The following is a 27,764-nucleotide window of genomic DNA, read 5'->3' on the forward strand; positions in this document are numbered from 1 at the left end:
CCCTAGCCCGGGACGGAGCCGGAGCCACAGCAGTGACAATGCCGAATCCTTAACCGCTAGGCCACCAGGGAACTCCTATTTCCCTACTTTTAAAGCATTTTCCTTGTGCCTGATTTCATCCTGCCTTCCTGCCTTGGGACTGATTTCTCTTCTCAGCCTCATCGAAACACTTCGTGTCTTGGTGTTCAGTAAATGACCCAGCTCTAGGGGACTGGTCGGCCTGGCTGCCCCTCCGTCTGACCACCGGCCCTCCTGCAACTCACCTTTCCCGCACTCGGCGCACAGGTACTCCCGGATGTTGTCGTGGACACGCATGTGCTCCTTCAGCATGTCCTTCCTGGCAAAGGACTTCCCGCACTGCTCGCAGGCGTGGCTTTTCACACCTGACAGATGGGTCAGACTTTCACTCCGGGAAAACGGGACCTGCCCGCAGCTGGTCCATCTTTCCTCGGCCTTCGAGGGGATGGGGGTGGGGACCGGGCAGGGAGGGGTCCTGCTGGGGATGAGGTGGCAAGGAGGCCTGGAGAAGCACGGGCAGGGAGGCGAGCGTGACCGCTGGGCACGAAGCCCATGGAGGGGCGTGGTCAGCACAGGCACCCATGTCCTGGCAGGAACGGCTACCTGTGTGGATGAGTTTATGCCGCTCTAAGTTCCCGATGCTGTTGAAGATCCGCCCGCAGATCTCGCACGGGTGGATGTACCTGAAAGGAGACGCAGGCTCAGGAGGACCGTCAGCAGCAGCGCACACTTGGCTAAGTGCCTCTATCAGCAGGTGGCGCAAAGACGGTGCTGGGGGGCAACAAGGGACACAGACTTTAGCCTCCGTCATGGGCTGAACTGTGTCCCCTTCAAAATTCACGTGTTGGAGTCCTGACTCCCAACACCTCAATATGTGACCGTCCTTGGAGGTGGGGTCTCTACAGAGGTGAAGGGAAACATGACACTGGGATGGACCCTAATCCAGTATGACCAGTGTCCTTATAAACAGGGACACAGAGACACACAGAAGGCCGGGAGGACACAGGGAGGGGACGGCATCTCCAAGCCAAGGGGAGAGAAGCCCGGGACAGTTAGTTGGTCCCTCGTGGCCACAGAAGGAACCAGCCCTGCCTGACCTAGAACCTGCGGCTTCTGGAAGCAAGATAAGACGTTTCTGTTGTTCCAGCCGCCCAGCTGGCTGCCCCAGCCGACTAACCAGCCTCTGAACAGGATCATTGCTGGACATCCTTCCACGCGGCAGGGATGACGGGCTGAAGCCAGAGGTGGGGCTGGCCTGCGCCGCCCAGACCCCGCCCAGGGCTCTGTGCTCCAGCCGCTCCCGCGAGCACCTGCCTCTCTGCAAGGAAGCCCGGCCTCCCCCGGCACCGCGCTGGACGCTGGCGCCCTGGCCTCACTTCTGCACGTTGGGGTCGGGCAGGTTCTCACGGTGGATGACCATGTGCGCGTGGTAGGTGGCCTTGAGGGCGAAGCGCCGGTTGCAGATGCTGCAGCCGTAGCCCTTCTCCTTGTGCGTCTCCATGATGTGCTTCAGGTACTCCTTCCCGCGGCCAAAGGTGAGCTGCGACACGCCGCACACGGTCACGCCCAGCGCCTGTGGCCCCGGAGCTCCCAGCCCCCCACGCCCCCCACGCCCCCAGCGCGCAGAGTAAGAAGCGGGTACCAGCTCCTCCCCCAGCTCCCGGAAGGTCCCGCCCTCCGCGGCCGGCTTCCAGAACCCTCCTCCTCCTCTCCCCTCACCTGACCCGGCTCTCACCCACCCCCAAAGGCCCGGCCAGGTGCCCGGTGGAGCACACAGGTGCCAATGCCCGTGGAGAACACGGACCTGCTTGGTAGGGAAGCAGTGAAGCCGCAGGGACCACGGCGCACAGGACAAACTGCTGGAGACGCGGAGCGTGGGGTCCTCGGGCGCTAAAGCAGCCCCCCCCGCCCCCGCCCCCGCCAGGCAACCCCCTCTGCAAGGCTCCCTGATGTGCGTGGCGCAGGCGGAGGTGAAGGGCGAGGAGAGGGGAGCCCTGGCCGAAGCCCACCTTGACATCCGCCATCCCCGAGAAGCACCGAGACCTGGGGCGCCTGCCAGGTCGCCTGGGAAGCGCCCCCTGCCCGCCCGCCCTCTGCAGGCAGCAGCCCCGGGCACACGAAGGCCCCGGTCCAGTTACCTGACACCTCTTGCAGCTGTACTTGTGGGGCTCCGAGTCTGCGCTCTCGTCGGAGTTGTCATCGTTTTCTTCGGAGGAGATCCCGATCTTGCCGATGAACTCCGCCCTCTGGTGGTCGTCCATCAGCGCGATGTCCTGGAAAGCGGTCACGGTCCGCTTTGTAACCCGCGCGGCGGACACCCGACTCGGGTATCTGCACCTGATGCAAACGGCTCCCTCGGGTCGCCCGGGACACCCCACGCCCCTAAGTCAGGGCCCCTAGGCCTTGCCTGCGCTCAGGTGGCTCTGAACGCCGGGGCCAGGAACTGCCAGGTCGGTCCCGAGCTAGGCGGTGCCTCGGCACCAGCTACCCGTTTCTTTCTTTTCCCGGGATCGGCACTTCTCCCGCCCAGAGCGAGGATCCAGGATCCTCCCCGCCCGTCGCCCCCTCCACTCCTGCCTCCCGTTCCTCAAAGGCAGGGAGGGAGGCACTCCACCCTGGCCCCTGTCCTCCCCTCGAGAGGTCCCCAACGCGGAGGGATTTTTAACTGGAGTCAGGCGACATAGCAAACAGAGCTCACCTACAGAGCCACGAGGGCCCCCCCCCCCCGTGGCACTGTTCCCAGCGCCACCCACTGACCTTGAAGTGGACATGGATGTGGTCCCTGAGCACGTCCACGCGGAAGAACTTGCGCCCACAGATCTCACAGGTGTACTTCTTGTCGCCGTGGGTCAGCAGGTGCTTGTTCATATTGCTCCTGCAGGAGAACACCTGCGGGCGGGAGAGCCGGCTGCAAAAGCCCGCCCCGTGCACGTCGGGCCTCACTGAGAAACCATAACCCCGCTGGAAACGGCAGTGCTCCCCCCGGAGCTTAAGTGACAGCAATTCCTCAGTGTTTGAGACACAGAGAGTCAGTCAGTTGGTGCTAGAATCGCGACTGTTGAACCGTTTCAGTTCAGGCTTACATTATGATACATAATGAATTGCTATCTCGTCTCCACTCTACATGGCATGCGGCTCCACTTTATTCAGCTCACTTAAATACTTCCCTAGGATGAGGCTCCCAAGAAGCCGGTAAGTCCCAGATAAGAATGCAGTCTTCTCAAAGGGGCTATCAAAGAAAGATGCCACCCTCAGGGGGTGCTCCGTATTTCACGCACAATTCACGTCGCCTCCCCCAGCTTCTCCGTGTTTCCAGGGTAGACTGAGGCGTGTGGAGACGCGGTCATTCGCCCACTACCTGTCCACGGGGCTGGGCCAGGGGCACTGTGGTCCACCAGCAGAGCTCAGCAGCCAAGGCGGGCGGCAGAGACCACTCCCAGGGCCCCCCGATCTGAGTCTTGACCTTCCCAGAGGCCAAGCAAGCGGATGCAGGTCTCCTTCGAGCCCGCCTGCCCGCGCGTGTTCTCAGGGGGGAAGCGTGACGGGTGAATGAAAGGCAAATGGCTCGCAAGCAACAGAGGCTGATGCCTTCACAGGACGTTTCTTTCCAAGACCTGCGGGTGGCTTGGGGCGGGCAGCCCCGAGAGGCTGGGAGGGAAGTTGAGTCAGCACAGCAGGAAGATGGGGCTCCCGGGGAGGGGCAGAGGCGGCAGGGGTCCGCCAGCACCTCTGGTCCAGGTGGGGGGGGGGTGCTGGAGACAAGGAACAGTCGGAGGAGTGAAGGATCCAGTTGTGGAGACATTTAGCCTCCTCCACTGCCTGCCCAGACCCTGTGTGAGTGTTCGGAGAACCTGTCACAGCATGTCAGCTGCACCCCTGGCTTGTTTCACACACGTGATGTCCCAAGGACATGGAAGGGACATAGTGCCACTGCTCCTCCAGAGCCAGTGGTCAGAGGGCAGCATGACCAGGACACGTGGGGACACAGGGCACGGCCTGCACCCACCCTGCCCGTGGGCAGCCTGGTCTGGCCACCTGGGCTCAGGCATTCTGCTGCACCAGCTCCCCTGACCCTCCAGCCTCGCCAGCCCCCAAACCCAAACTAAGTCAGAGCCCCAACACAGGGCCCACAGACCACACTACCCTGCGGAGCTATTGGCTTTGTGGTTTGAAAAAAAATCAGAAAGTTTCCCATAAAAACACACATTTCCGCTTTCTCTTGAAAAGGTCAAAAGATCTGGCAATGCTGCCACGTGCTGGCAGGCGGGGCGAGTGACAGCTGGCCACGTGCCCATGGTCTTCACTTCTCCACCAGCCAGACCTGGCGGCTGCTGCAGGGCAGCGAGGCTCCCGTGGACTATGGCCAAGAGACTCTGTGAGCCGAGTCACGGGAGCTGAGCCTGGGGGACCAGCAGCCGCACGTCTAGCCGGGGCCAGGAGCTCATCCACAAAGACCACTGGCATCTTCCATGGTGAACCGATGAGGCCCAGATGGCAGCTGACCAATGCCCACTGCTGGGCACAGCCCAGGGCTGCTCGGATGGGCAGTGTGCTCTGGAGTTTAGGGTCTGCTGAGGACTCGGCCCTCTCTGATGGCCAACTCGGACAGCCAGCTCAGACGCCCCGGGGGCACATCTGCTTACTTGGGGCCCTGGCCTCCACAGACCATGCACGGAGCACAAGGCCATGGCCAGGTCAGTCTCTCACCGGAAAATGCTGCAGGGGACCTGCACTGACCAGGGAAATAAACCAGGGGCGTCTCACGGGCCCTCGGCTCAGGGTGCGGGAGACAGAGCAAGGGCACCCGGTGACGGAACATCACAGCCAGGCTCCCTCCCTGGAGACCTGCCTCGGTGGCCAGAGCTGAGATGACAGGAGGGCAGGGGCTGCCGCGGCTCAGGACACCGAGTTGCCATTCGACCCTAAACACTCCTCCCCGACACGCGGTGGGTAGAGCTCGGAATCCCCTAAAGAAACCAGGTCCCGGACCCGAGCCAGCCTTACCTTGCCGCACACCGGGCACCCGGATGGCTCCTTCCTGTAGCGCAGCAGGTTCCCGCCGGCCTCCGCGTCCTCTCTCTTCACCCGCCGCACTCCTGCAACCCCGCCGGAGAAGGTCAGGACCCACAGGACCAGCCGTGGCCACTGGGACACAGGGCTGCCTGCAGTGGGACCATGGAGCCAGCGCTACCTGTGACGCACCTGCGCCACCCAACACCGGCCCCGGGGGAGAAGGCAGGTGGCCACGCTGTGAGATCCGTGACCATAGCCCGGGCCACACCTGAAACTCAGAACGCCAAGGGTGGCCAGTGTCACGAGTTTCATGATGCAGAGGCGTTAGAACGCCCTTAAGAAAAGTGTCTGTGCTCAATCTAAGGGCCCCAGACAAAGGTGGGGTTTGGAGAGGCTGCTGTATTAAAGACACAATATTCAGGAGTTAACCCACTAGTATCCGGGAGGATGCAGGTTCAATCCCTGGCCTTGCTCAGTGAGTTAAGGATGCCGTGTTGCCGTGAGCTGGGGTGTAGGCTGCAGGTGGGCTTGGGTTCTGCGTGACTGTGGCTGTGGCCAGCAGACGTAGCTTCAATTCCACCCCTAGCCTGGGAATGTCCATATGCTGCATGTGCAGCCCTAAAAAGGAAAACAAACAAACAAACAAAACCACTAATATTCATCCTTCAAATTAAATCAGCCAAGTAGGGATCAAGGTAAAAGGTCAGGCGATGCTAAAATCGCTATGGTTTTAAGGCATAGCTATTCATAATAGACTTAGAAGTTTGCATGAAATGAGGAATCTTTGTTTCTTTTGTTTGTCTTTTTAGGGCCACACCTGCAGCATATGGAGGTTCCCAGGCTAGGGGTCCAGTCGCAGCTGTAGCCGTTGGCCTGTGCCACAGCCACAGCAATGTGGGATCTGAGCCGCGTCTGCGACCTACACCACAGCTCACGGCAACGCCGGATCCTTAACCCACTGAGTGAGGCCAGGGATCGAACCTGCAACCTCATGGCTCCTAGTCGGATTCATTAACCACTGAGCCATGACAGGAAGTCCTAGGGAATCTCTGAATAAAAGAAAGAAAAGCCCCCTTCTCGTGGCCTCTCTCTACACCACTGACCCGTCGTTCTGGGACATTCCTGAGTAACACAGGTGAGCACAGAGCCGGGCTTAAGAAGGCCTGGCAAGCCGGCCTGGAGACCAGCACATCACTCTTCAAAAAGCTCCCAGCAGCATAAGCACACGGGTCTGCGGCGGGTGTGGACCACGCTTCTACACAGAGGGAAAACCCCGGCACGGCCACACTGCGTCAGCTCATTCCCGAGAAGAACCGTCAGAGCTGTGTCAGCTCGAAGATGTTGCAAGATGAAGCTATAAAAGGCAACCCAGGTGACTGCCAACCAGGAGACACCTGACTTCCGGTGTGATGGTGGGTGGTGGCGATATGGGCCCACCTGGGGCTTTACAAGGGGGTCCAGTTTAAGCAGCCCAGAGGGCCAGGCACCATCGCCACCGCACAGGTGAGCAAACAGAGGCCCAGGAGCATGGCCAAGGCCACCCGGTCACTAAGTGGACACCAGGCTGGGCTGGAGAGGCCCTCAGGGCACCACCACTCACAGAGGGAACGGGGTGGAGTTATGAACCCGCGTGAAGAACGGCCAGGTCGAGAGGCACAGCGCAAAGGTGACCCAGGACGGGATGTGACTCCAGGCTTGTTTTAAAAGCTGTGACCACACGTGACAGCACAGCTGAGTGCAGTAGTCAGATTTCACACAGACACATCTTCGTTTGCAAATCTTGGTAAAGTGATTTTTTTCTAACTTTCATAAGAAAGTGCTCTGGGAAGTTCCCGTCAGGGCTCAGCAGTTAATGAATCTGACTAGCATCCACGAGGACACAGGTTCAATCCCTGGTCTTGCTCAGTGGATTAAAGATCCAGTGTTGCTGTGAGCTGTGGTATAGGTCGCAGATGAGGCTAGATCTGACGTTGCTGTGGCTGTGGTGTAGGCCGGCAGCTGCAGCTCGGATTTGACCTCTAGCCTGGAAACTTCCATATGCCACAGGTGCAGCCCTAAAAAAAAAAAGTGCTCTGGTCAGTGAGTGCCACTTACAGAGAAACGCCGGTCAGCCAGAGGGCGGTAGCTTTTAGGGTTAAAAACTAGGCTTACCAAATCTACAATGCTGCTTTCAAAAAGGATCTGTCTGAGCAGGTTCTTTAACTGAGCCTCCCGGTGGGGTAGGAGCTCAGGACACACCTGTGCCCAGACCTTCCCCGGGCGCCCCGCCTTCTCGTCGGGGCTGCCCTGCGGGGTCACCGCACCCACACCTCATTTCCTGCTCTGCCTCCTTTCCGCATCCCACCCGTTACTGACCCCACTGAAGTCCCCTTTCTCCTGTGCTGGCCTCAGGGAAACCCACCCCAGGGACAGGCAGCCCCCAGGCATGGTGGGTGTCATCGGGGCCCCCAGGGAAACAGTGTAGGAGGGACGAGCAAAGTCACTCAGGGCCCCGATAGCATCTCCCCGGAACCTGCTGCTCACGCACACGGCGGAAAGCATCCCTGTGTGAGATTTCATTCATGCTTTTTTCCTACTTCCGGTCACATCAAAAGCATTTTCTCACAATGTTAAACTCATTGAAAACCACGTTTTTGGTGACTGCCTAACACAGTCCCACGAAGAGTCCGTTCTCCTTAACTGTCCCTGCTGTGGGCACTGGGACGTTTCTCAGGTCCCACCAACACGTGGCTCTGTGATCGCGTGTCAGCACCTCCTGATGCCTGAGCTGATGCCGTCGGGCGGGGCCGGTCCGAAGGTGCCCACGGGGCGGTGCTAGCACATTCCCCCCACCCCGCCCGGCCGCAGGTGCGCTCACCTTCCAGGTGCCGCCTCTGGTGGTCCAGCATGACGTCCTTGCGATAGAACATCTTGTTGCAGACTTCGCAAGCAAACTTCTTGTCCCCGTGCTTCTTCTTGTGCTTGGAAAGGTTGCTGTTGGTGGAGAAGAATCTGAAACACATCTCACACTGGAACGTCTTGTCATCTGTCAAGGAGGCAAGCAAAACACACGGCGGGCTGCCTTCGGGTAAATGACATCCCGCGCAGGCACCACGTGGAGGCCGAGGACGCGTGAGGGGCGGGGCCGGGAGACGGCGCCACCGGAGCTGACGTGGCCCCTGCCAAGCCAGGCCTGAGCGGCCTGCAGCGCCAGCACCGAGTGTGTCATCCTCCCCCACGGGCCGCACCCGGCCCCTCCCCCACGGCACACGGGCCGCACCCGGCCCCTCCCCCAGGCACACATCTCCCGCCGCATCTGAGGATTCCTAGCCCGACAGGCCCAAGCCACAGCCGTCCTGGGCCCTCACACCCGACCCGAGCTGACTGCAGCCCCCGCCCCTGCCTCCCCCAGCCTCAGAGGAGCTGCATCCTTCCCCACCACCCCCTGGCTCAGTCCTCCACCTGCTCCTCCGAAGCCCACCCATCACCTGGCCCTTGCCCTCCCGCAGGCTCCTCCCCCAAAGCACGTTCAGAACCCCAATTCTTGTTTCTAGGCCCCCCTTTAGCAGACATGCACCCCACCCCCACCCCACAATGAAGCTTCCAGAAACACCCACCTCCGGGCATCCAGCCTCCCCTCCAGTCCCCTCTCCGAAGGCGGACAAACCGCCCCACCCGGGCCTCTGATGGTGCCCAACCCGCTCTCTCCCTCCAGCGCCCACGGCATCCGCTTGGCTCTCCTGCCCCCTTAGCCATCGGCCGGTTTGAGGGTCTGCTCCCATGAGCACAGGAGCGGGGACCACGGGCTCCTGCATAGCGCTGGCTCCTCCTCACGGGTCTGCCTCTGCCCCCGGTTTAAGCGGTCCTGGGGCCCCACCCTGCAAGCGCTCTCCTGACTTGTCCTGTGCCCCCACCTTCCACGTCACCCCGGCCACACCCACCTTGCTCCTTTAGGACACGCAGCGGTCCAGGGGGCCGCCACCTAAGCCAGCCCCAGAAGGGAGCCCTCACTGCCCATGGGCCCGTCTGCAGCACCAGTAACCCTGTCCTGTGCATCCCCCTCCAGAATGAAGGCCTGAGGACACACCGGGTCACCCTCATTTCTGGGCCCTTGGCTACAGCCCACCGACCAGCTCCCCAGGGCAGCAGGTGTTTGCCCGATGCACAGGGCCCAGAGCCCGAAGGCAGCTTCCTTTTCTACGGTGATTCTGACTGAGGTTCTTGCTCTTGGTGGCACATTGGACCCTGCGTCCGGGAATCTCAGCCTGGGCGCTGCTGCCATTTGGGCCGTGTCACTTTCTGGGATGCAGATGGAGTGACCTGGGCACCCTTGGCCTCCCTCTGCCAGGGGCCAGCAGCCTCCCCCGAGGCTGCTGTTACAACCCCACCGTCTCCAGACTCTGCCCCATGTCCCTGGGCCTCAGCGGTGGTTTAACTGCTTGCAGGTGACTGGCTGTGCAGCCCACGTGGAGGCCTGGGGCTACCGGGACCCCTGTGCACGTGTCTGGGTGCGCAGCACAGATGCTCAGCGTGCAAACACCTTCATGCCCATTTTAGTGGGTGTGTAATACTCCACCCGGTTCACACAGCACAACTGGCTTCGTTACTTTTGCTATAACAGGCAATCTGGTGGTCCTTCATGATAGAGGGTTTTTCCTGCTAGAGCGACCCAGCAGGATTTTTAGGACTGAGACACCAGAGTCAGGCCATCTGCCATCCTGCTTTGTGAAGGGCCATGCCATCCTGAGGCTGGCCACCAGATCACAGGTGGCTCTTCCAGCTGTGGCATCCACACACCACCTTCTCCCACCCACGATCCCGCTGCCCTCACGGTCCACAGTCATGTTTTAACAAAATGCAGTGACGGAGAACAAACACGTGGCATGTGGTCAGGCCACTCGAGATGGCTGTCCTCCTGCTCCCTGTCCATCCCGTTGGACGGGCCCCGACTCACCGCCACCCTGCCCACGTGCACACGCCAGACCCACGCCTCCAGCTGGTGAATGTCTTAGACCTGAGGCCAGAAAGGCTCCACCTGCTAGTTTATTAAAGGGAGACCCCTGCCCTCTGATGGTCGTTAACCTGAGGGGCTGGGAGGGATGCGCCCAGCTGCTGGTTCCCCTGGTGACTGATGAGGCCACAGGACACCAATTCCCCTATAAAGGGGAGCTGCTGGCACATGATGGGGGGGTTGTCACTCCGGGACCTTGGAGTGAGGTTCCCCCGTCCAGGGAACCACTGCCATCTGTCACAGTCTCTGAGCTCTCGTTCTGGTCTCGAGGCTGGGGACCTTCAAGGCTGCAGGCCAGGGGGTGCGGCCCAACAAGCGGGGGCACAGGGCCCCCGGGAGACGGGCTGGGGGGGCTTCTGGGGGACCTGTCTTGCCTGAGGGCCTGGCCATGAAGTCAGACCAAGGACTCCTCATGCCAGGACAGGCCTGCTGAGCGAAAGCCTGAGAGAAACCCATCAGACCACTCCTCTCGAAGCTTCTCCTCGACACTGCACGCACCCCTGACTTCACGTCCACGGGAGACATGCCCTCTGAGCGTGAACCCCATACCGGAAGGTACAGCGACACGCAAGCCAGGTATTACCCAAATGAGCTCAGTCCCCAGGTTTATCTTCGTTTTCCAGCCAAAACGTCTAACCTTGGAAATCAGAGAAAAACTGCATTTCAAGTCACAGCTGCTGTCATCTCTATGTAACAAAGAGAAACGACTGGCTTAACAGAGTTTTTCTGCTGATATTTAACCACTACCACTCTGACTTCTTGTATTACCTTCTGGTTCATTCATGTCCAGAGAATTAGACGGAAAAAGAGGACGCTGTCTCTGGCTGGACTTTGAGTCGCTCACCAAACACCCCCACCGGGCAGGGCACGCCCTCCACGCGGGCCCCCACCCTGCTGTGCAAAACCGAGCGTGGCCACACGGGGCGCCATCCCGCCTCTGGTCAACAGGTGCAGCTGAAGCCCAGCTGACCGACAGGGCGTCAAAGAGAAGGGTGGGGAATTTCCCTGGGTTTGGGGGATCCCTGGGGGGCAGAGCTCAGCATGCAGGTGGTGCAGTACACTGGAGGTCCATCTAGAAGCTTCCAAGGCCACTTCATGACCGTGACAGACGCAGCAGGGCAGCTGGAGCCCAGGTGAGACAGACTCACCTTCCACTCAAAAGCTCCTCTGTGGGATCAAGGCCCCATGGATGGAGGTTCAGACGGAGCCCTCAGAGCAGAACAAGCAAAGGAAGCAAACAAAGGGACATGCAGAGGCTGCGGGAGCAGGTGCCAGCCACTGGCCAGTGGCAGGGAGGGACAGGGATGCTTAGATAATGGGGTTGAGGGTTCCCCGAGATGCGAGGGGGCGCCGGCACGGAGACAGCGGGCAGTGATGGACAGAGGGCTCACCAGGAAAGGGGTTCGGAATCAAAGGCTGACCTGGTGGGTCTCTAAGCCCACTGCCCCCAGCGTCCCTCCCCGGCTGTGCGATGATTCCTAGAGGAGGAGCCTCAAAGACAACAGTGAGCCCCCCATCCCTGTTCTCCCCGCGTGGGAACAGGGGCAGTGAGCCTTCATCCACGGGGCACGGGGACAGGACAGGGCCCCCCTTCAGAGGCTGGGTTCCTACATGGGTGTCCCCTGGCTGGACATGGGGATTTACTGGTCACGTACACTTGCCAGTCATCAGCTCAGCCAGAGGACAGGGCCTGAGACCTTCGCTCAGGCCCAGAGACCCGTGTTCACCCAGGTTGGTCCAAGCGCGCAGGCTTCAGCTGCCTGCGAGCAAGTGCGGCTCCATCGGAGGAGCAGAGATGGGAGCAGAGGCAGGCGTCGAGCGGAGACGGCCTGCGAGGGCACAGCCAGGGCCCCCGGACACGGGCAGAGGACCACTGACGGAGGTCCTGCCAACGAGACAGAAACCCACCCCTCCGGCCATGACCCCACCTCTTCTGCGAGTTCTCCCGCCGTCTGAGAGCAAAGCCTGACCGGCCGCTCGCCTTTCTCACTGAGGATGGAACCTCAGTGGCTTAGACACGGGCCACATGTAGCCGCTTTTGAAGAATAATAGGAAGTAAAATAAATTCCCTTTACGTTGGAAATTTCTACCTGTGTCTCTGTAAGCAACAGCTGCTTGGTTAAAGGTGAGCGGCTCCCTTAGACCCAGTGCCGGCGCGGCTCCCACCCCGCCCGGCGCCTGAGCGCACCTGTCCGGCAGTTGTGGAACTCCAGCGCGCTCTCGATGCGGAAGGTCTTCTCGCAGGTGCCACACCGGTACCTGTACTCGCCGTCGACCTGGTGAGAGGGGGACAGGGAGCAGGTGCAGCTGGGACACCCTCCGGCAGCCCCCGGAATACAGTCCCCAGGCCGCCTCTGCTCCCCTCCTGCCCAGCTTCGCACCGTGAAGGGTCGTTCAGTCTCGCCATCCCCCTGCTCTAGAAGGAGAGCCCCGCATGCAGGGGCCCTCCGGCACCGGGCCGGCTCCTCCCGGAGCCCTGGCAGCACCTGGCCCGGTGTGGGCTCCCCTCGTTGCTCTGGCTCCCCCTCCGCCTCCCACGACTCCTTCCAGGTCAGGGGTCTGGTCCATCACCCACCTCGTTCCTGCTGTGCTTGTAAGACACGTGCTGCTTCAGACTCTCCTTGCGGCTGAAGAGCTTGGCGCATTCCTCGCATTTAAAGAGCTTGTCACCTAAGGAACGACCAGTGAGGAGCCACTTTGCTTCTCCGGGTGCCCATGGAGTGGGTGGTGCCCCCCGGGACGGGCCGCCCGGCCCTTGGAGCAGGCGTGGCGGCCGTGGGACTCACCGTGTGAGCGCACGTGCCTGCTCAGGTTGCTGCTGTTCTGGAAGATCTTGCTGCAGAGGCTGCACTGGTACACCCGCCGGTGCTCCCCCAGTTGCCGGACCAGCTTCCGCCGGATGCCAGGCCGACCCGAGAGGATGAGGCTCCTCTTGAGGGTGATGGTGCTGCCCTGGTGATGGGGGAACCTGCCAGGTGAGACGCACGAGCTGGTAAGACAGGGTGGAGACGGGGTCGCTGGAGAAAGAAGCTCAAAGTGACAGTTATCTTGGAAAGAGCTTCCAAAGCTTCCCAGGCAGACGGGGGCGAGGGGGACAGTGCTCGGGTGTCCCCCGGCTTCAGGGAGTCTGGAAGGGAGACACCCTGACACACAGCGGCATCAGCTGGCTTTCTCTGCACCAGCCACGCATCTCCCTGGGAGTTAACGCTGGCCGCCTGGAAGCTTGGCGCTCAATTTGTGCCTCCGCAGGGGAACCGGATCTGTCCCTATTTTTGTTTTTTTGTGTTTTTTTTTGTTTTGTTTTGTTTTGTTTTCCGACTTGGTCTTACCTCTACCCTGGTTTATATTTTCCCTGAACCTGATTTTTCGAATTTTTTCTCCCTATTAAATGTGTTTCTGACAGTAAGTGACTGAAATGCTCTGAGCATGAGAGTATGAGCTTCTGACAATACTCTGCTGTTTTAAGCTTTTGCACAGGTTCCCAGATTATACAAGACCAGGCACGTTTTGACACTGTAGGAAGCATTCCAAAAAGGGCCAGAAAAAAAAAAAAAATGCCACTATCTCATTCAGCTTCAGACCCCCAAATCACCTGAGAATAATAACTAACATACAAATATTTTCCTTGTTCAAAAAAAGAAGGAGCTCCCATCATGGCTCAGTGGTAATGAACCCGACTAGTATCCATGAAGTTGCAGGTTCAATCCCTGGCCTCGCTCGGTGGGTTAAGGATCCGGCGTTGCTGTGACCTGTGGTGTAGGTCGCAGACACAGCTCAGATCCCACGGGGCTGTGGCTGTGGTGTAGGCCGGCAGCTGCAGCTCCGATTCGACCCCTAGCACTGGAACCTCCATAAGCCACAGGTGCGGCCCTAAAAAGACAAAAGAAACAGCAAAAAACAGAGAGCAAGGTGTTAAACTGATAGAAGTTCAAATACCAAGGGTTCTGTTACAGCCGTCCTCACACTAGCCAAAAAGCAGAAGCGACGCGAGTGTCCCCCGACAGATGGATAAACACCGTGCGGCCTCTCCACGAGGTGGGACACTGTCCCGCCTCGATACAGAAGGAAAATCCTGACACGGGCTGCGATGCGGATGAACCCTGAGGCCGCCCGGCTCAGTGAAATAAGCCAGTCGCAGAAGGACAAACACCCTGCGCTTCCATGCGTGTGCAGTCCCTAGAGACCTCACAGAAGGCCTTCAGAGCGACAGAACGTGGAACGTGGGTGCCAGGGGCTGGGGAGGGGGTGACGGGGAGTCAGAGTTTAATACGCATGGAGATTCAGCCTGGGGAAGATGAGAAAGTTCTAGGTAAGGATGGAAGGTTTTGCACAGCTATGTGAATGTATTTAAAACCACCAAGCGGTACGTTTCAAAGTGGTTAAGATGCTAAGTTTTATACCATGCGTATTTTACTGCAATTAAACAAACTGTTAACTGTTTCCAGCAGATGCGCAGTGAAGCACTGAGCCCCAGGATGTCCTGCCATCCGGCCTTCCTGCCGCGCTGGATCGGCCGCCACTGGCGCCTCCTGCCCAGGAGGGACGGACGTACTTTGGCACGGAGCTGGCGTCGGTGGGGGTGGTGGCCAGCTTCCCCAGGACCAGCTCCATGATCCGCTCGTCCGTCGTCGTCGAGGTCACAGGCTCCACCTCGGTCATGATCTCTGCCACGTGCTCTGCGTGAAGGACAAGCCAGGTCACCAGGGCCAGGGCCAGAACCGAACCAAGTCGACAGCCCAAGGGCCGCTGCCAGGCCGGCATTGTAGACACGGACCCCAAGATTTACATAGAAGGAAAAAAAGCAGCAATGGTGTAGAACCCACACATTTGCCTGCAGAGTTTAGAAAAGCAAAATGTGATTCTTAACTCAAAGCTGCAGTTACCATTTGCGATTCTTTTTAAAAACCACGACAGTCATAACACTATTTCCATTCCTTTTCGTACCACCTCAACCCAAAACGTTTCGATACATAGTGGGTCTTATAACTTACTAGTCCTGACAGAGATTTGGAAATAGTCTTTTTTTTTTTGGTCTTTTTGCCATTTCTTGGGCTGCTCCTGCGGCATATGGAGGTTCCCAGGCTAGGGGTCCAATCGGAGCTGTAGCCACCGGCCTACGCCAGAGCCACAGCAACGCAGGATCCAAGCCGCATCTGCAACCTACACCACAGCTCACGACAATGCCAGATCCTTAACCCACTGAGCAAGGCCAGGGATCGAACCCGCAATCCCATGGTTCCAAGTCGGATTTGCTAACCACTGAGCCACGATGGGAACTCCAGGAAAGAGTCATTTTTATAAATGATGCCACCATCTCGAGTACGTTCAAAAGCACGTAACAGTTTTTCACAGGAGTCAACTATCAAATAACCATAGCAACAGGGACCCAGGCCTGGAGCTCTGGACCAATGAAACATGGGAAGATAAGCAAAAAGATTTAGCCACTTCCCCTACTAGGATAAGTCTTTTGATGCAACTAACATTAGTGAAATCATCACCTGATAGGCTTGTCACCTCCTCCTTCTTCTCTGCTTGTTTATAAAGAAGCAGGAGGCTGCCCAGGGGAGGTTAAACCACGTCTACTAAGAATGTCATGTGAGGCCCGTTCTTCTGAATTCTCTCTCTCTCTCTTTTTGGTGTGTGTGTGGGGGGGGGGGGGGCACCTGCACACAGCACATGGAAGTTCTCAGGCAGGGATCGAACCCACCTCATAGCAATGACCTGAGCCACAATAGCACTGTGCTGGATCCTTAACCTGCTAGACCACCAGGGAACTCCTGAATTCCCTTTTTATTTTATTCTACTTTTAAAATTTTTTTATTTTCAGGGCTATACCCACAGCATACGAAAGCTTCCGGGCTAGGGGTCCAATCAGAGCTACAGCTGCCAGCCTACACCACAGCCACAGCAACGCCAGATCCAAGCCACGTCTTCCACCTACACCACAGCTCACGGCAACACCTGATCCTTAACCCACTGAGAGGCCAGGGATCACACCTGCGTCCTCATGGATACTAGTTGGGTTCTTAACCTGCTAAGTCACAGCAGGAACTCTCTGAATTCTCTTTTTAATTCTGAGAAGGAATAAGGATTTCTTCTCACTCTCAAGAAATCCTGGGCTCAACCAGACAGCAAGAACACAAATTGCCCAGTGGTCGGTGAGGAGAGCAGTGAGGGGCTTGCTAGTGTCTGAGCATCATGCCTGGTCCTTATGTGAGTGGCCCGTGGGCGCTCCCAGCAGAGGCTGCGTGAGGCCCCACGGCCTTGGAGGATCCAAGGTCCCTCCATACTCACTGAGACAGCTGTACTGTCAGAGTGGCCTTCGCCACGGCCTGGAAACCAGCTACATGCCCACACGCAAGTAGATGTGTCCACGTGATGGACGGACACTGCACAGCAGCAAAGGAGGAGGAGCAGCGGGGACCCCAATGTGGACGGGTTCCCCCCACGTTGAGACGCCAGGCACAGCAAGAGCGCCCAGGTTGGGGACCACCAGGCCACGTGCAGAGACAAGCAGGAAGGAGCGGGGCCGTGGAAATGCCCTCTGGCCTGACAACTGACCCAGCTGTCAAAGCTCACAGCCTACACACGGCAGCGCCAGCCGGACTACAGGTAAGGTGTGCTCTAAAGGGCTGACTCAGAAAAGGAGAAGGGCTAGATTCCGCTTCCACGTGGGCTCCCTGTGCTGAGTCTTCCTGCCTGGCAGGGAGCCAACCTGGCTCCAGGTCCCTCCCCACGCCTGTCACTCCTCCCGCAGAATCACCCCCCCACCAGCAGCCTCTTCCCCCAGGACCAGCCTCACCAGCTGGCTCCTCCCCCAGGACCAGCCCCCACCTGCTGGCTCCTCCCCAAGGACCAGCCCCCACCAGCTGGCTCCTCCCCCAGGACCAGCCCCCACCTGCTGGCTCCTCCCCCAGGACCAGCCTCACCAGCTGGCTCCTCCCCCAGGACCAGCCCCCACCTGCTGGCTCCTCCCCAAGGACCAGCCCCCACCTGCTGGCTCCTCCCCCAGGACCAGCCTCACCTGCTGACCGTCCCCCCCCCATCACCCCCACCAGCAGCCTCTTCCCCCAGGACCAGCCCCCACCTGCTGGCTCCTCCCCAAGGACCAGCCCCCACCTGCTGGCTCCTCCCCCAGGACCAGCCTCACCTGCTGACCGTCCCCCCCCCCATCACCCCCACCAGCAGCCTCTTCCCCCAGGACCAGCCCCCACCTGCTGGCTCCTCCCCAAGGACCAGCCTCACCTGCTGGCTCCTCGCCTTCAACAATGACTAGCGGCTGCTCGGGTTTTGATGCTTTGGGTTTCCTGCCCCTTCGAGGCTTTTTCTTTTGCTCTTTGGCGGCACTGACACTCTTGGGAACTGCGGGAGGCTCTCCCCGGGGTGCTTCCGCTTCCTTCTCAGGTGCTGACTCTTGCTGGGAGGCAGGGGGGACGTTTTTGGTTTGTTCCAAGTGGCCCAACAGGTGCTCTGCAGGACAGAGAAGCACGAGCGTTCACGGGAGGGTGTCCTTTCCTGACCCCCATCTCGTTTGTTCATTTTATTTGCTAGTCGTGTGCCCTCTGCATAGGCAACTCAAACGTATTTCCTTAGCTTTTGAAAAAAAAAAAAGCATTTCCAGAGCTCTCTTGTCTCTGGTGTTGTCATTGCAGTGGTTCAGGTGACTGCTGTGGCACAGGTTTGATCCCTGGCCCAGGAACTTCCATGTGCCATGGGTGCAACTAAGAAAAAAAAAAAAAAAAAAAAAAAAAAAGCATTTCCACTGCACCAAATAAGATTATCATTTTATTGATTTTATTTATTTTTTATTTTAGGGCTGCACCCGCGGCATATGGAGGTTCCCAGGCTAGGGGTCAAATTGGAGCTACAGCTGCCAGCCTACACCAACAGCCACAGCCACGCAGGATCCAAGCCGCATCTGTGACCTATACCACAGCTCAGGCAACGCCGGATCCTTAACCCACTGAGCGAGGCCAGGGATCGAACCTATGTCCCTCATGGATCCTTGTCAGATTTGTTTCCACAGAGCCACGATGGGAACTTCATGATTATCATTTTATACAGTCACTTAGGCGACAGAAACATGTCAGGTCCACCACACGTGGTTTTGTAACGACTAAAGCCTGTGGACATATTTTCTCCTTCCAAGAGAAACAGGAAGAACACATCAAGACAGTAAAGCAGGCCTCTCTAGACAACGACGTTAAGGGCAATTTTCATATTCTTCTTAAAATTTATTTAGATTTTCTAACTTTCCTACAGTGAATACCTAATGCAATTACTTAAAAACGTAAGCTCCGAAGAATATTGGGAAATATTCAATCCACAATGAATGAAGTTGTCATTAAAAACACAGATGAAAGGGAAAAAAAAAAAAAAAAAGAAAGGAAAGAAAACAGTGCTTTATTTTCAATGGAAGAAGCTCAGAGACTCCCGAGGAAAGACCTGACAACCTCACCTGGCCCACACAGGCACTCAGGGTCAAGCGGCTGCTGTTTCTTCCTTTGTCCCACACTCAGGGCCACTGTGTGGAGCACAGGCCCACAAGGGGCTAGGTTGTTTTTGTTTTTGTCTTTTTTAGGGCTGTACCCTCGGCATATGGAGATTTCTAGGCTAGGGGTCCAATGGGAGCTGTAGCCGCCTGCCTACACCACAGCCAAAGCAACGAAGGATCCCAGCCACATCTGTGACCTACACCACAGCTCACGGCAACGCCGGATCCTTAACCCACTGATCAAGGGCAGGGATCGAACCCACAACCTCATGGTTCCTAGTTGGATTCGTTTCTGCTGTGCCATGATGGGAACTCCGACTGGGTCGTTTTAACACCAGCCATATCACGTGCCACGTGTCTCGGGCGGGGTCTGGCAGTTCAGTAACGTACACAGCAAGCTAAGGATGAGGCCACCTGGCTGAAAACACTCGGAAGGGCTACACAACTAGAGAATGGCCCTCCGAGGTGACACTCTGCTGCACCTCAGAGAAATAAAATCAAGACCCCTCGGTGCCAGACACGCAGGGAAACTTCAAGCCGAAGCACAGAAATGGGAGCCAATGGGGAATATTGAGGGACCTGGGAGACAGGCTCTGGGAGCAGAGGCAGGAGCTCCCGACAGCCGTGGGGTCTGCCGCCGTGCAAAAGGGATGGCCTGGCAGTGACAGCAGGTCAGGGTGGGCTCCCCCAGGACTTACCATTCAGCAGCTGCAGCTCTGGGAAGGTGGCCGAACACACCTTGCACACCCACTGGCTGGGCTCCGACTCCACTGGGGTGCTGTTCTCGGGGGTGCCTGCGGCTTCAGAAGACACAGGGGGAAGGTGAGCCCCAGCAGCTCCTCCCCGTGCGGCCAGCCCAGCCGAGGGGTGAGGCTGACAGCACCCGCAACTCCGAGCACCGTTCTGCGAGTTTTAATCACACAGACTCATTCCTACCTGTGAATGCCCCCATTCACAGATGAGGAAACCAGGACGAATAGCAATGGAATACTACTCAGCCATAAAAAAGGAAATAATGGCACTTGCAGCAACTTGGGTGACCCTAGGAATTCTGAGACTGAGTGAAGTTAGACAAGTGAGAGGCAAACATCCCATGCTATCACTCATGTGTGCAATCAAAAAAAAAAAAAAAAAAAAAGGATACAAATAAACTCATCTGCAGCACAGAAACAGACTCAGACTTTGAAAAACTGATGGTTACCAAAGGGGACAGGTCGGGGCCGGGAGGGATGGGCTGGGGATTGGAGGTTGGAATGTTCTAAAATCCGGTTGTGATGATCGTCGTACAACTCTAAATATAATAAAATTCACTGAATTAAAAAAAAAAGGGGGGACCAAGAGTGGGAACCAGCGCCTGAAGCAGGTCTGTCACCAGGCAGAGAAACATGGACCGGACACATCCCCTCGGACGACTTCCAGGCAAAAATGCAGCCCACACCCAATTCCCCCGTCTCTCACTGGCTCAGGCGGTAAGAAAGCGTGGAACCCGAAACAGCCAGGCAGGTGCGGCCACAGCCCCTGCCCAGCGCCGTCCAGCAGGGCAGCCCCAGGAGCCAGAGCCATCCCACTCCCTCAACTTCCACCTCCCGCTGCAAACAATAAAGGTCATTCACACCATAGTAAAAAAAAGACAGAAATGTCCCACCATCACTGTCCAAGGTGGGAGCCACGGGTGAACTGAACAGAACGTTCAATTTTATTGAACTTGAATTTAGGTTTAAATGGCCACTGGGGAGTTCCTGCTGTGGCTCAACAGAGATGAAGCCAACTAGCATCCATGAGGATGAGGGTTCGATCCTTGGCTCTGCTCAGTGGGTTAAGGATCAGCGTGGCTGTGGCTGTGGTGTAGGCCGGCAGCTGCAGCTCCGATTCGACCCCTAGCCTGGGAACTTACACATGCCATGGGTTTGGCCCTAAACAGCAAAACAAACAAACAAGCCCACGTGGCAGCCTGTCAGGGCTGGAAGGGGCCAGGAGTCCCCACCAGGACCTCTGCTCCCATCTCCGAGGAGCTTGTGTGGACCTCATGACCCATCGCCACTCTCCAGGACGAGTCACAAGGCAAGACCGTCCACACCTGTGACTGTACCTGCATTCGGTACGGGAAAAGGCACACCTCTTCCTGGATCAAAAACCAGCAGTTAGGCGGCAAAGGCTGGGAGAAAAAGAGCTAGAGCATTGCTACAGCTGCCGGCGTGCATTTTCCCAGAAGGGAGAAACAGCGAGCAGAGAGAGGGGAGAGCCAGCAGCTCGGGAGCCACCCGGGTGATGCTGCAGGATGCATGCTCCCACCAGCCTGGGCTCCCCTCTGCACTTGCTCCCTGGGAATCCGCTGAAGAGCGACAGAAGGAAACGCAGACAGATGGAAGTCAGAGCCAAATTCCTGCATCTCGCTCACCTTCCCCAACACACATGGTTCTAGAGAAGGAAAAACTCCTGCACAGGAGCTCTGAGTTTTAGAGAAGAAGCTGCCCCAGCAGCAGATGCCTGGGAAAAAGGCAATGTCCCATCAAATGAGCTGTTATCTCGTTATCTCCATCGTGAGGTCCCCGCTCCCCCACCCCCAAGGCAGGAAACCTGATCATCAGCCCACTGCCCCAAGGACGCTAGGTCAACAGGACCACGCAGGAGAACGAGTCATGACTGCTGCCCTCCCACCCAGGGCAGGACTCTATTGTCCAGAAATGATCTTGAAAAGATAAGAGTTTCTGGAGTTCCCATTGCGGCTCAGCAGGTTAAGAACCGAACACAGTTTCCATGAGGTTGCAGGTTCCATCCCTGGCCTCTCAGTGGGTTAAGGATCAGGTGTTGCTGTGAGCTGTGGTGTAGGTGGAAGACGTGGCTTGGATCTGGCGTTGCTGTGGCTGTGCTGCAGGCCGGCAGCTGCAGCTCTGCCTGGACCCCTAGCCTGGGAACTTCCATATGCTGCAGGCGCGGCTGTAGAGAAGGGAAAAAAAAATTGGTAAGAATTTTTAAGAAAAAAATTAGCCAACAACCAGAAGTGAATTCCTGGTTCCAGTAACTTACACATCCAACAAGAGAAACATCTGCGTAGAATGAAAGGGTGCCTGGGGACAGAGAGACGGTAACTACAGGGAAAGGCTCCCGGCAGGATGGCCAGCAAAACACGCAGTGGGGACCAGTCACGTGGAACACCAGCGCGTGCAGTGAGCCAACGATGCAGAAACACAGCATTTTAAATGACGGGAAAAGACGCAGAACCACAGGGACAGGGGTAGATGCTAGAAGCCAGGGGGTGGATCGCAGAGCTGCACAAAGGGACTTTCTGGGGTGATGAGAACAGCTGCATTTTAATCGTGGTGGGTTTACACCAGTCTGAACTGCACACCTAAATCGCTGTTTTATCGTCTGTCACCACATGCCCACAGTGCTGATTTTTTAAAACTACTGGAAAACACTAATCAAAAAAGCCAAGTGTCTTTGAGTTAAGAAGCAATGGGACCTGTGATTTAAAAGTTCCCTAACTAGGAATTCGCACCGTGGCGCAGTGGGTTAAGGATCCGGCGTTGTCTCTGTGGCAGAGTAGGTTCGATCCCCAGCCCGGGCTGAGGACCGGGAGTTGCCACAGCTGTGGCTCAGATTCAATCCCTGGCCTAGGAAATTCCATATGCTGCAGATGCGCCCCCCCCCCCCAATTCCCCAAGTGTTATGAAATGTATTTCTATGTCTTCTTTTTCACTATTAAAGTGGTGGTGAACATCGGACGTCGGCAGCTGACTCCGACCGCACAGGCCCGCCTGCCTGCCGAGACCCCTGGGCCTCCCAGGCTCCTCCTTTAGCCACCAAGGGGCCCAGGGTGCGTAAAAGAAAAACCAACAGGATGTGCGCTCAGGGAAAAACCCGGCAGTTTTGGAAAGAACTAGTCACTGCTCCCTCCGGTGGAAAGCGACTTTCCTCTGTGTTCAGACGTCCGCCCTGCTAACCTGCACAGGGCTGATTGCAAAGACGCATCTTTGACGCAAACCCAGAAAAGAGCCAGAATTAAATCAATGCGTCTTAGCAGTTCTGCGGCTCGCTCAGCCGTATTATAAGTAGTTTAGGGTGGCCCGTTCTTGGCCCACAGGCCCCTTCACCCTGCTCAGGCCAAAGGTCACCGAGGCCCCGCGTGCTCCCACAGGTGCCTCCAGACCAGAGGCGGGATGGGGAGCGGCCTCATCTCAGAAGCGGAGAGGTGACGCCAGCCCCCTACCTGCAGGGTCTGGGCTCTCACGATCATGCCGAAAACCGGCTTCCCCTGGGTTTCCAAGCCTCTCTTCACAGGTTGCGTTACCCGCTCTCGTTACTGAGAAGTGGGCAGCGGCGGGCGCCCAAGGGAGGGCTTCAGCTGGGTGAGGTGTTCAAAACGCACACCCGAGTGTTCCTGGTGATGGCGGTGTGGACGGCTCGGGAGGTGGCTGTACTGGACGACACTGGCTAATTCATTAAAACCTATTCTCGCAACCCGAGAGAGAGCTTAAAGAGCTCGCCCGCAGGTGGAAAGCCAACACCCCCGTAACCCTGAAGAGGGGAGGCGACCTCAGCACTGACTCTGACCTTGAGAGTCCTGAGGGGCGAGCCATCCTCCCGGACACAACTAACAAGGTCAGCCTCTGACCCCCTAACCCTGGTGTGGGGTGGGCGTACGGGGTAAGGAACCCGGGACATGGGAAAACCAGGTCAGGAAGGTCCTTGTGACCTTGGCCAGCACCTGGGGCGCTGGCCTCCTTGGAAATGACCCCTGACCCAGCAGGGGGCCACTGCAGCTGCCCCCCGGGGCGCTGGGCCAGGTGCCTGGTTTTAGCAAATGCCAGAGGAGCAGTTCCGGTGAGACACCAAGGGTCTCTTCAAATCCTTCCTGTCCCCTTCACCATCAGAGTAAGTGCCATCAAGCCCAGTCTTCCTCGGCAAATGTCCCTGTGAAGCCGCAAGCCCTCTGCTGCCACCAGGCCCTGAGTGCCAGCCCTGGGGGCGCCCCCAGAGGCTCCACGTGCCACCACCATCCCCCACCCAGCCTGTAGGGATTGAAGAGGGGCCCCCAAGGTCATGTCCACCCGGAGCGTTTGGGTAGAGTCTGCAGGTGTAATGCAGGTAGGTCCCACTGGATTCGGAGGTCCTAAAGCCAGGGACTGGCCCCGTAAGGAGAGACCCAGGCGGGGCCGGGGTGACGCCAAGGACCCCTAGAAGTTGCCAGAAACATAGAGCTGGGCCAGGGGCCAGGAAAGGACCCTCCCTCATGGCTTCTGGAGGAACCAGCCCCGCTGACACCCTGATCTTGCACTTGAGCTTCCAGACTGTGTATTTCTTTGGTTTAAGCCCCAGTTTGTGGTCCTTTAGGGCCGCCTCATGGGCCCCTCCCTCCCTCACACTGTCGTGTGTGTTCCACCCGCAGCAGCTCATGAAACCTCAACTGCACGGGACAGACCAGAACCTTCCAAACACCTTAAGCCTCTCTCTCTACAGAGCTGTTTGTACCCCGTGATGCTCCTAATAAAAGGGGTCGTTTTCGCATCAGAACCTTGTTTGGGGTCAGAAGCAAAGTCAGGGTCCGCCTCTCCCCCGGGGACACAATCTTTGTGCAACAGGAAGCACATACGTCTGCCTCTGGGTGGTACCGGGTGGGGCCGTGTGAAGGGCCCCTCTCCAGCCCCAACACCCACCGCCCGCCATCTCTCGTGGCCCCTCAAGGCCAGGCGCAGAGGTGATGCCCCCGACCCTGGGTCAGGAGGCCGTGCTCTGTGATTTGCTTTTCCAACATGGGTGGGTGGGTGAATCACGCATGATTCCTCTAGGTCTTTCTTTGACCACACACACACGCATATGCACACACACACACAAACACTTATATGCATACACACACTTACATGCATACACAGATGTGCACACACTTATATGCATACACACACATTCACACAGGCATACACACACCCATACACATGTACATGCTATACATACATGCACAGACACATTATATGCACACACACATGCATTCACACAGGCATATACACACAGGTATGCACGAGTACACACAGGCATACACACACACGTATATGCTATACACACACACCCTGAGCTCTGGGGGGGGAGGCTGCTGGAAGGTGCCAAAATCAGCGCTGGAGCCAGAGTCCCGGTTCAAATCCTGACTCCACCCTCCTCTGCACTGTGATTCAGGGCAGGCTCCTTCACCTCTGGGTGGTGCCCTCTGCCCAAGCCCAGGGGCCACAACCTGACCTCAGAGGCCTGGGCAGGGGTCTCCGACCTGGGATGTTCAACAAGCAGAACCACAGACCCACTACCTGGAGTCAGGACCGACCCTGGGCACTTCCTGAACCAGCCGGCTCGCCGCATGAATGCCAGGCTGCTGCCCACGGCCAAGGGGTCATGGGTGGCTGGGGGGCGGCGGGACAGAGGGCGGGCTGCGGGCAGGGGCCCCACGTACCATGGAGCCCGGGGCAGGCCTGCCTCAGCATGGGCTTGTCCATCCTCTTGGCGTAGAAGGCCGCGTACCACACGCGCAGCTCGGTGCCAGGGGGAATGTCGCGCGAGGTGGTGAAGTACACGTCGCTGCCGTGCTGGAAGGCCGTCAGGTTCTGGTGGCCGGGCTCCGCCGCCGGCCGCACCAGCATCATCCAGTTGCAGTCGTCCTCGTTGGAGGTGTCGAAGCACACGGGGTGCCCGTCCTTCTGGAACACCTGAGGGTGAGGGCGGCCCGTTACCCAGCAGTGTGTGCGTCAGTGCGCGTGTGTGCGCGTGTTGGGTCGGGGGGGTGGGGGTGGGGGTGGTGGTTGCTGAACAACCTAGGCGATGCCACATCACAGGCCAAACCAGGCTCCGTTCGGGCCCTGACTAGGCGTTTAGTGATGGGAGGGCCCAGGGAGACACTTGACAGGTCAGGCTGGTCCTGGGCCAAAGGGAAGCAGAAGAAACAGCAGGAGGTCAGGTGTCACGGGGAGACCTGAGTTTCATGCGTGGCCCAGGTGAGAACGAGGCCATCTGAGATCTACTCCTGGTCCAGGTGTAGAACCCGCATCCTCAAGTTCAAACCAGTTTTCAGCTGAGGTCTACTCCTGGTCCAGGTGCACCTGCGCAGGTGTAGCAGGACGCCGCCTTCTGCACACGGTCTGGCTCAGCATCAGGACCCCTGAGTCCTCCCAGCTCTGTGGCCAGTACATTCAATGACTCTGGCAAAGTTCCTGCAGTTTTATAAGCCGTGCCCTCGTCTGCAAAGCAGCACCTTGCTTTAGGGGTTTAATGCAGGCAGGGCGCAGAGGGAGAAACCTAAATATTTTGAAGTTTACATGGAAGAGGGGCCTCCTGCCCCTATTTGCTGGTGCACTCACTGCTAAGAGCTACAGGCCCCCTCAGGAGCGAGGGGAGGAGGCAGAGGGGGCTGCCAGCCAGCGCGGGGGGCTGCTCCCAGCCGGTCTCGCCCTCCTCCATGGGCCTGAAGCTGCCCCCGGCATCCAGGTGGCCACCGGGAGCCTGTGCTGGAAACAACCCAATACCAGACGCGGACCTCCAGAATCTGAGTCACCAGAAGACACCAAAATGGGTACATTGGACGTCTTGAGAGGGGCCCTGGCCAACCACGTGCCCACAGTTGCCACGCATCGGCCCCTGGCCTCTCCGTAGCACTGCTCACATAAAGCAGCCCTTCTTGCCTTGCTCGGTTTGTGAACAATTCAAGCACCTTTCCTGCTCTCTGCTGTGCTGACATCTGCCTGGTAAACTCGGCTTCCCAAGGACCATCAAAACGCCACGGTCATCTGTCCTGAAACACGTGGGTCTCTGCTGAGCGGTCTCCGGGGACAGTTCCCTCTGTGGGTTAACGCGGCCTGACCAGCACCCGATCCTGTTTATTTCACGGGGGTTTTGATGGCTGGCTGCGGTCGGGCACACGCGGGGCGTGGGGACAGAGCCGTGAACGCAGCCTGCCGGCTCATGGCGCCTCCTCGGGGCTGCTTTAAGCGCCCCAAGCTCTCCCTGCAATTTATTTCCATTTTCTTGTTCTCGGGGTCACATAAAAGCTGCCAGTTCCCAGTGTGACATGCTTCCCGGAGCAGAGCAGCCTCACTGTGCGCTGGCCTCTCACCACTGCCGCAGCGAAACACCTGCCTTCTGAGAGCCTGGCAAAGCGGCCTACACTCTGCACAGGCGGAAACTGCCAACACACCCCTGCGAACCCACACAAAGCCCCCGCCTAGAGGCTGCACGTGGGGTCTGCGCTGGCATATGTTTTAAATACATTCTCTTTAGTGGTTTTTTTTTTGTTGTTTAGTTTTTTTTTTGTTTGTTTGTTTTTTTTTTTTTGCTTTTTAGAGCTGAACCCGTGGCATATGGAGGTTCCCAGGCTAGGGGTTGAATCGGAGCTACAGCTGCTGGCCTCCACCACAGCCTCAGCCACACTAGATCCCAGCCGTATCTGCGACCTACACCACAGCTCATGGCAACGTTGGATCCTTAACCCACTGAGTGAGGCCAGGGATCGAACCTGCAACCCCATGGTTCCTGGCCTGATTCGTTTCCGCTACACCATGATGGGAACTCGTCTTTAGTGTTTTGCAAAATACTAACTTAATTCTGGTGCTCTTGTGATGTAAAAACAAACCAAAAGGAGGACTGCCTGCAAAATTCAGCAGCACCACCGTCCCCGGAGCGGTTGAGACATTTAGGAATCGCTGGACCTCAGTGGGCGTCACGCCCAGCCTTGCACCTGCCCGGGAGGGAGGTCTCGAGACACGGATCCCACGGCCCCGCCAGCCCTGCTTTTACCTTCAGTGGAAACGCAGACTCCTTCTCCCACTTGGCGACTCTCCTCGACTCGAATGGGCCGAACTGCGTGCGCTTGACGAGCTGGGTCACAGCAAACACCCCCTCGGCTCCGTCTTCCAGGCGTCTGATCTCCAGGTTGGAGGGAAGGGACGACCTAGGAGTGGAACAAAGCGGGACTCTCTCGGCCCCGCGCGTGCCCTGGCCGAGGCGCCTCTCCCAGCAGGGCACGTGGGCTAGGATGGCGGGAAAGGTCGCCCTCACCAACCCTCCAGAGCAGGCGATGGGGTGTTTCCTCAAGGATGCGGTGAAAATCCCTGCCGAAGGAGCTCCCGTCATGGCTCAATGGTTAACACCCGACTAGCATCCATGAGGACACGGGTTCGATCCCTGGCCTCGCTCAGTGGGTTAAGGACCCGGCGTTGCTGTGAGCTGTGGTGTAGGTCACAGACGCGGCTCGGATCCTGTGTTGCTGTGGCTGTG

The 27,764-nt window shown here is 57.9% G+C and overlaps 1 protein-coding gene across 9 annotated transcripts in view; it reads right to left on the reverse strand.

Moving 5' to 3' along the window:
* The window catches only part of PRDM15 (PR/SET domain 15), a 67,185-nt gene that overhangs the window by 13,564 nt on the left and 25,857 nt on the right, over nucleotides 1–27,764 (reverse strand). For 7 of the 9 annotated variants that reach the window (XR_014825220.1, XM_021071013.2, XM_084992190.1 and 4 more), the window contains exons 4-18: nucleotides 27,285–27,438; nucleotides 24,952–25,204; nucleotides 19,214–19,315; nucleotides 17,267–17,491; nucleotides 14,574–14,697; nucleotides 12,808–12,989; nucleotides 12,597–12,691; nucleotides 12,210–12,297; nucleotides 7,889–8,056; nucleotides 5,023–5,114; nucleotides 2,776–2,907; nucleotides 2,157–2,291; nucleotides 1,395–1,558; nucleotides 622–701; nucleotides 264–383 (exon numbers count right to left, since the gene is read on the reverse strand). Coding sequence is in view for 8 of the 9 variants with exons in the window: in XM_021071013.2 (XP_020926672.2) it covers nucleotides 264–383; nucleotides 622–701; nucleotides 1,395–1,558; nucleotides 2,157–2,291; nucleotides 2,776–2,907; nucleotides 5,023–5,114; nucleotides 7,889–8,056; nucleotides 12,210–12,297; nucleotides 12,597–12,691; nucleotides 12,808–12,989; nucleotides 14,574–14,697; nucleotides 17,267–17,491; nucleotides 19,214–19,315; nucleotides 24,952–25,204; nucleotides 27,285–27,438 (2,114 nt within the window). In the remaining variant the exon portion in view is untranslated. Of the gene's footprint in view, nucleotides 1–263; nucleotides 384–621; nucleotides 702–1,394; nucleotides 1,559–2,156; nucleotides 2,292–2,775; nucleotides 2,908–5,022; nucleotides 5,115–7,888; nucleotides 8,089–11,442; nucleotides 11,500–12,111; nucleotides 12,298–12,596; nucleotides 12,692–12,807; nucleotides 12,990–14,573; nucleotides 14,698–17,266; nucleotides 17,492–19,213; nucleotides 19,316–24,951; nucleotides 25,205–27,284; nucleotides 27,439–27,764 lie in introns of all 9 variants that reach the window. The other 2 variants (XM_084992193.1, XM_084992191.1) reach the window with 2 other exon arrangements.

Source organism: Sus scrofa, chromosome 13 (assembly GCF_054392235.1).
Source record: "Sus scrofa isolate SSC_HxYL_T2T_F1_AM1 chromosome 13, Sscrofa_HxYL_maternal_Yorkshire_Landrace_v2.0, whole genome shotgun sequence".
In the NCBI taxonomy this organism is placed as follows: domain Eukaryota; kingdom Metazoa; phylum Chordata; class Mammalia; order Artiodactyla; family Suidae; genus Sus; species Sus scrofa.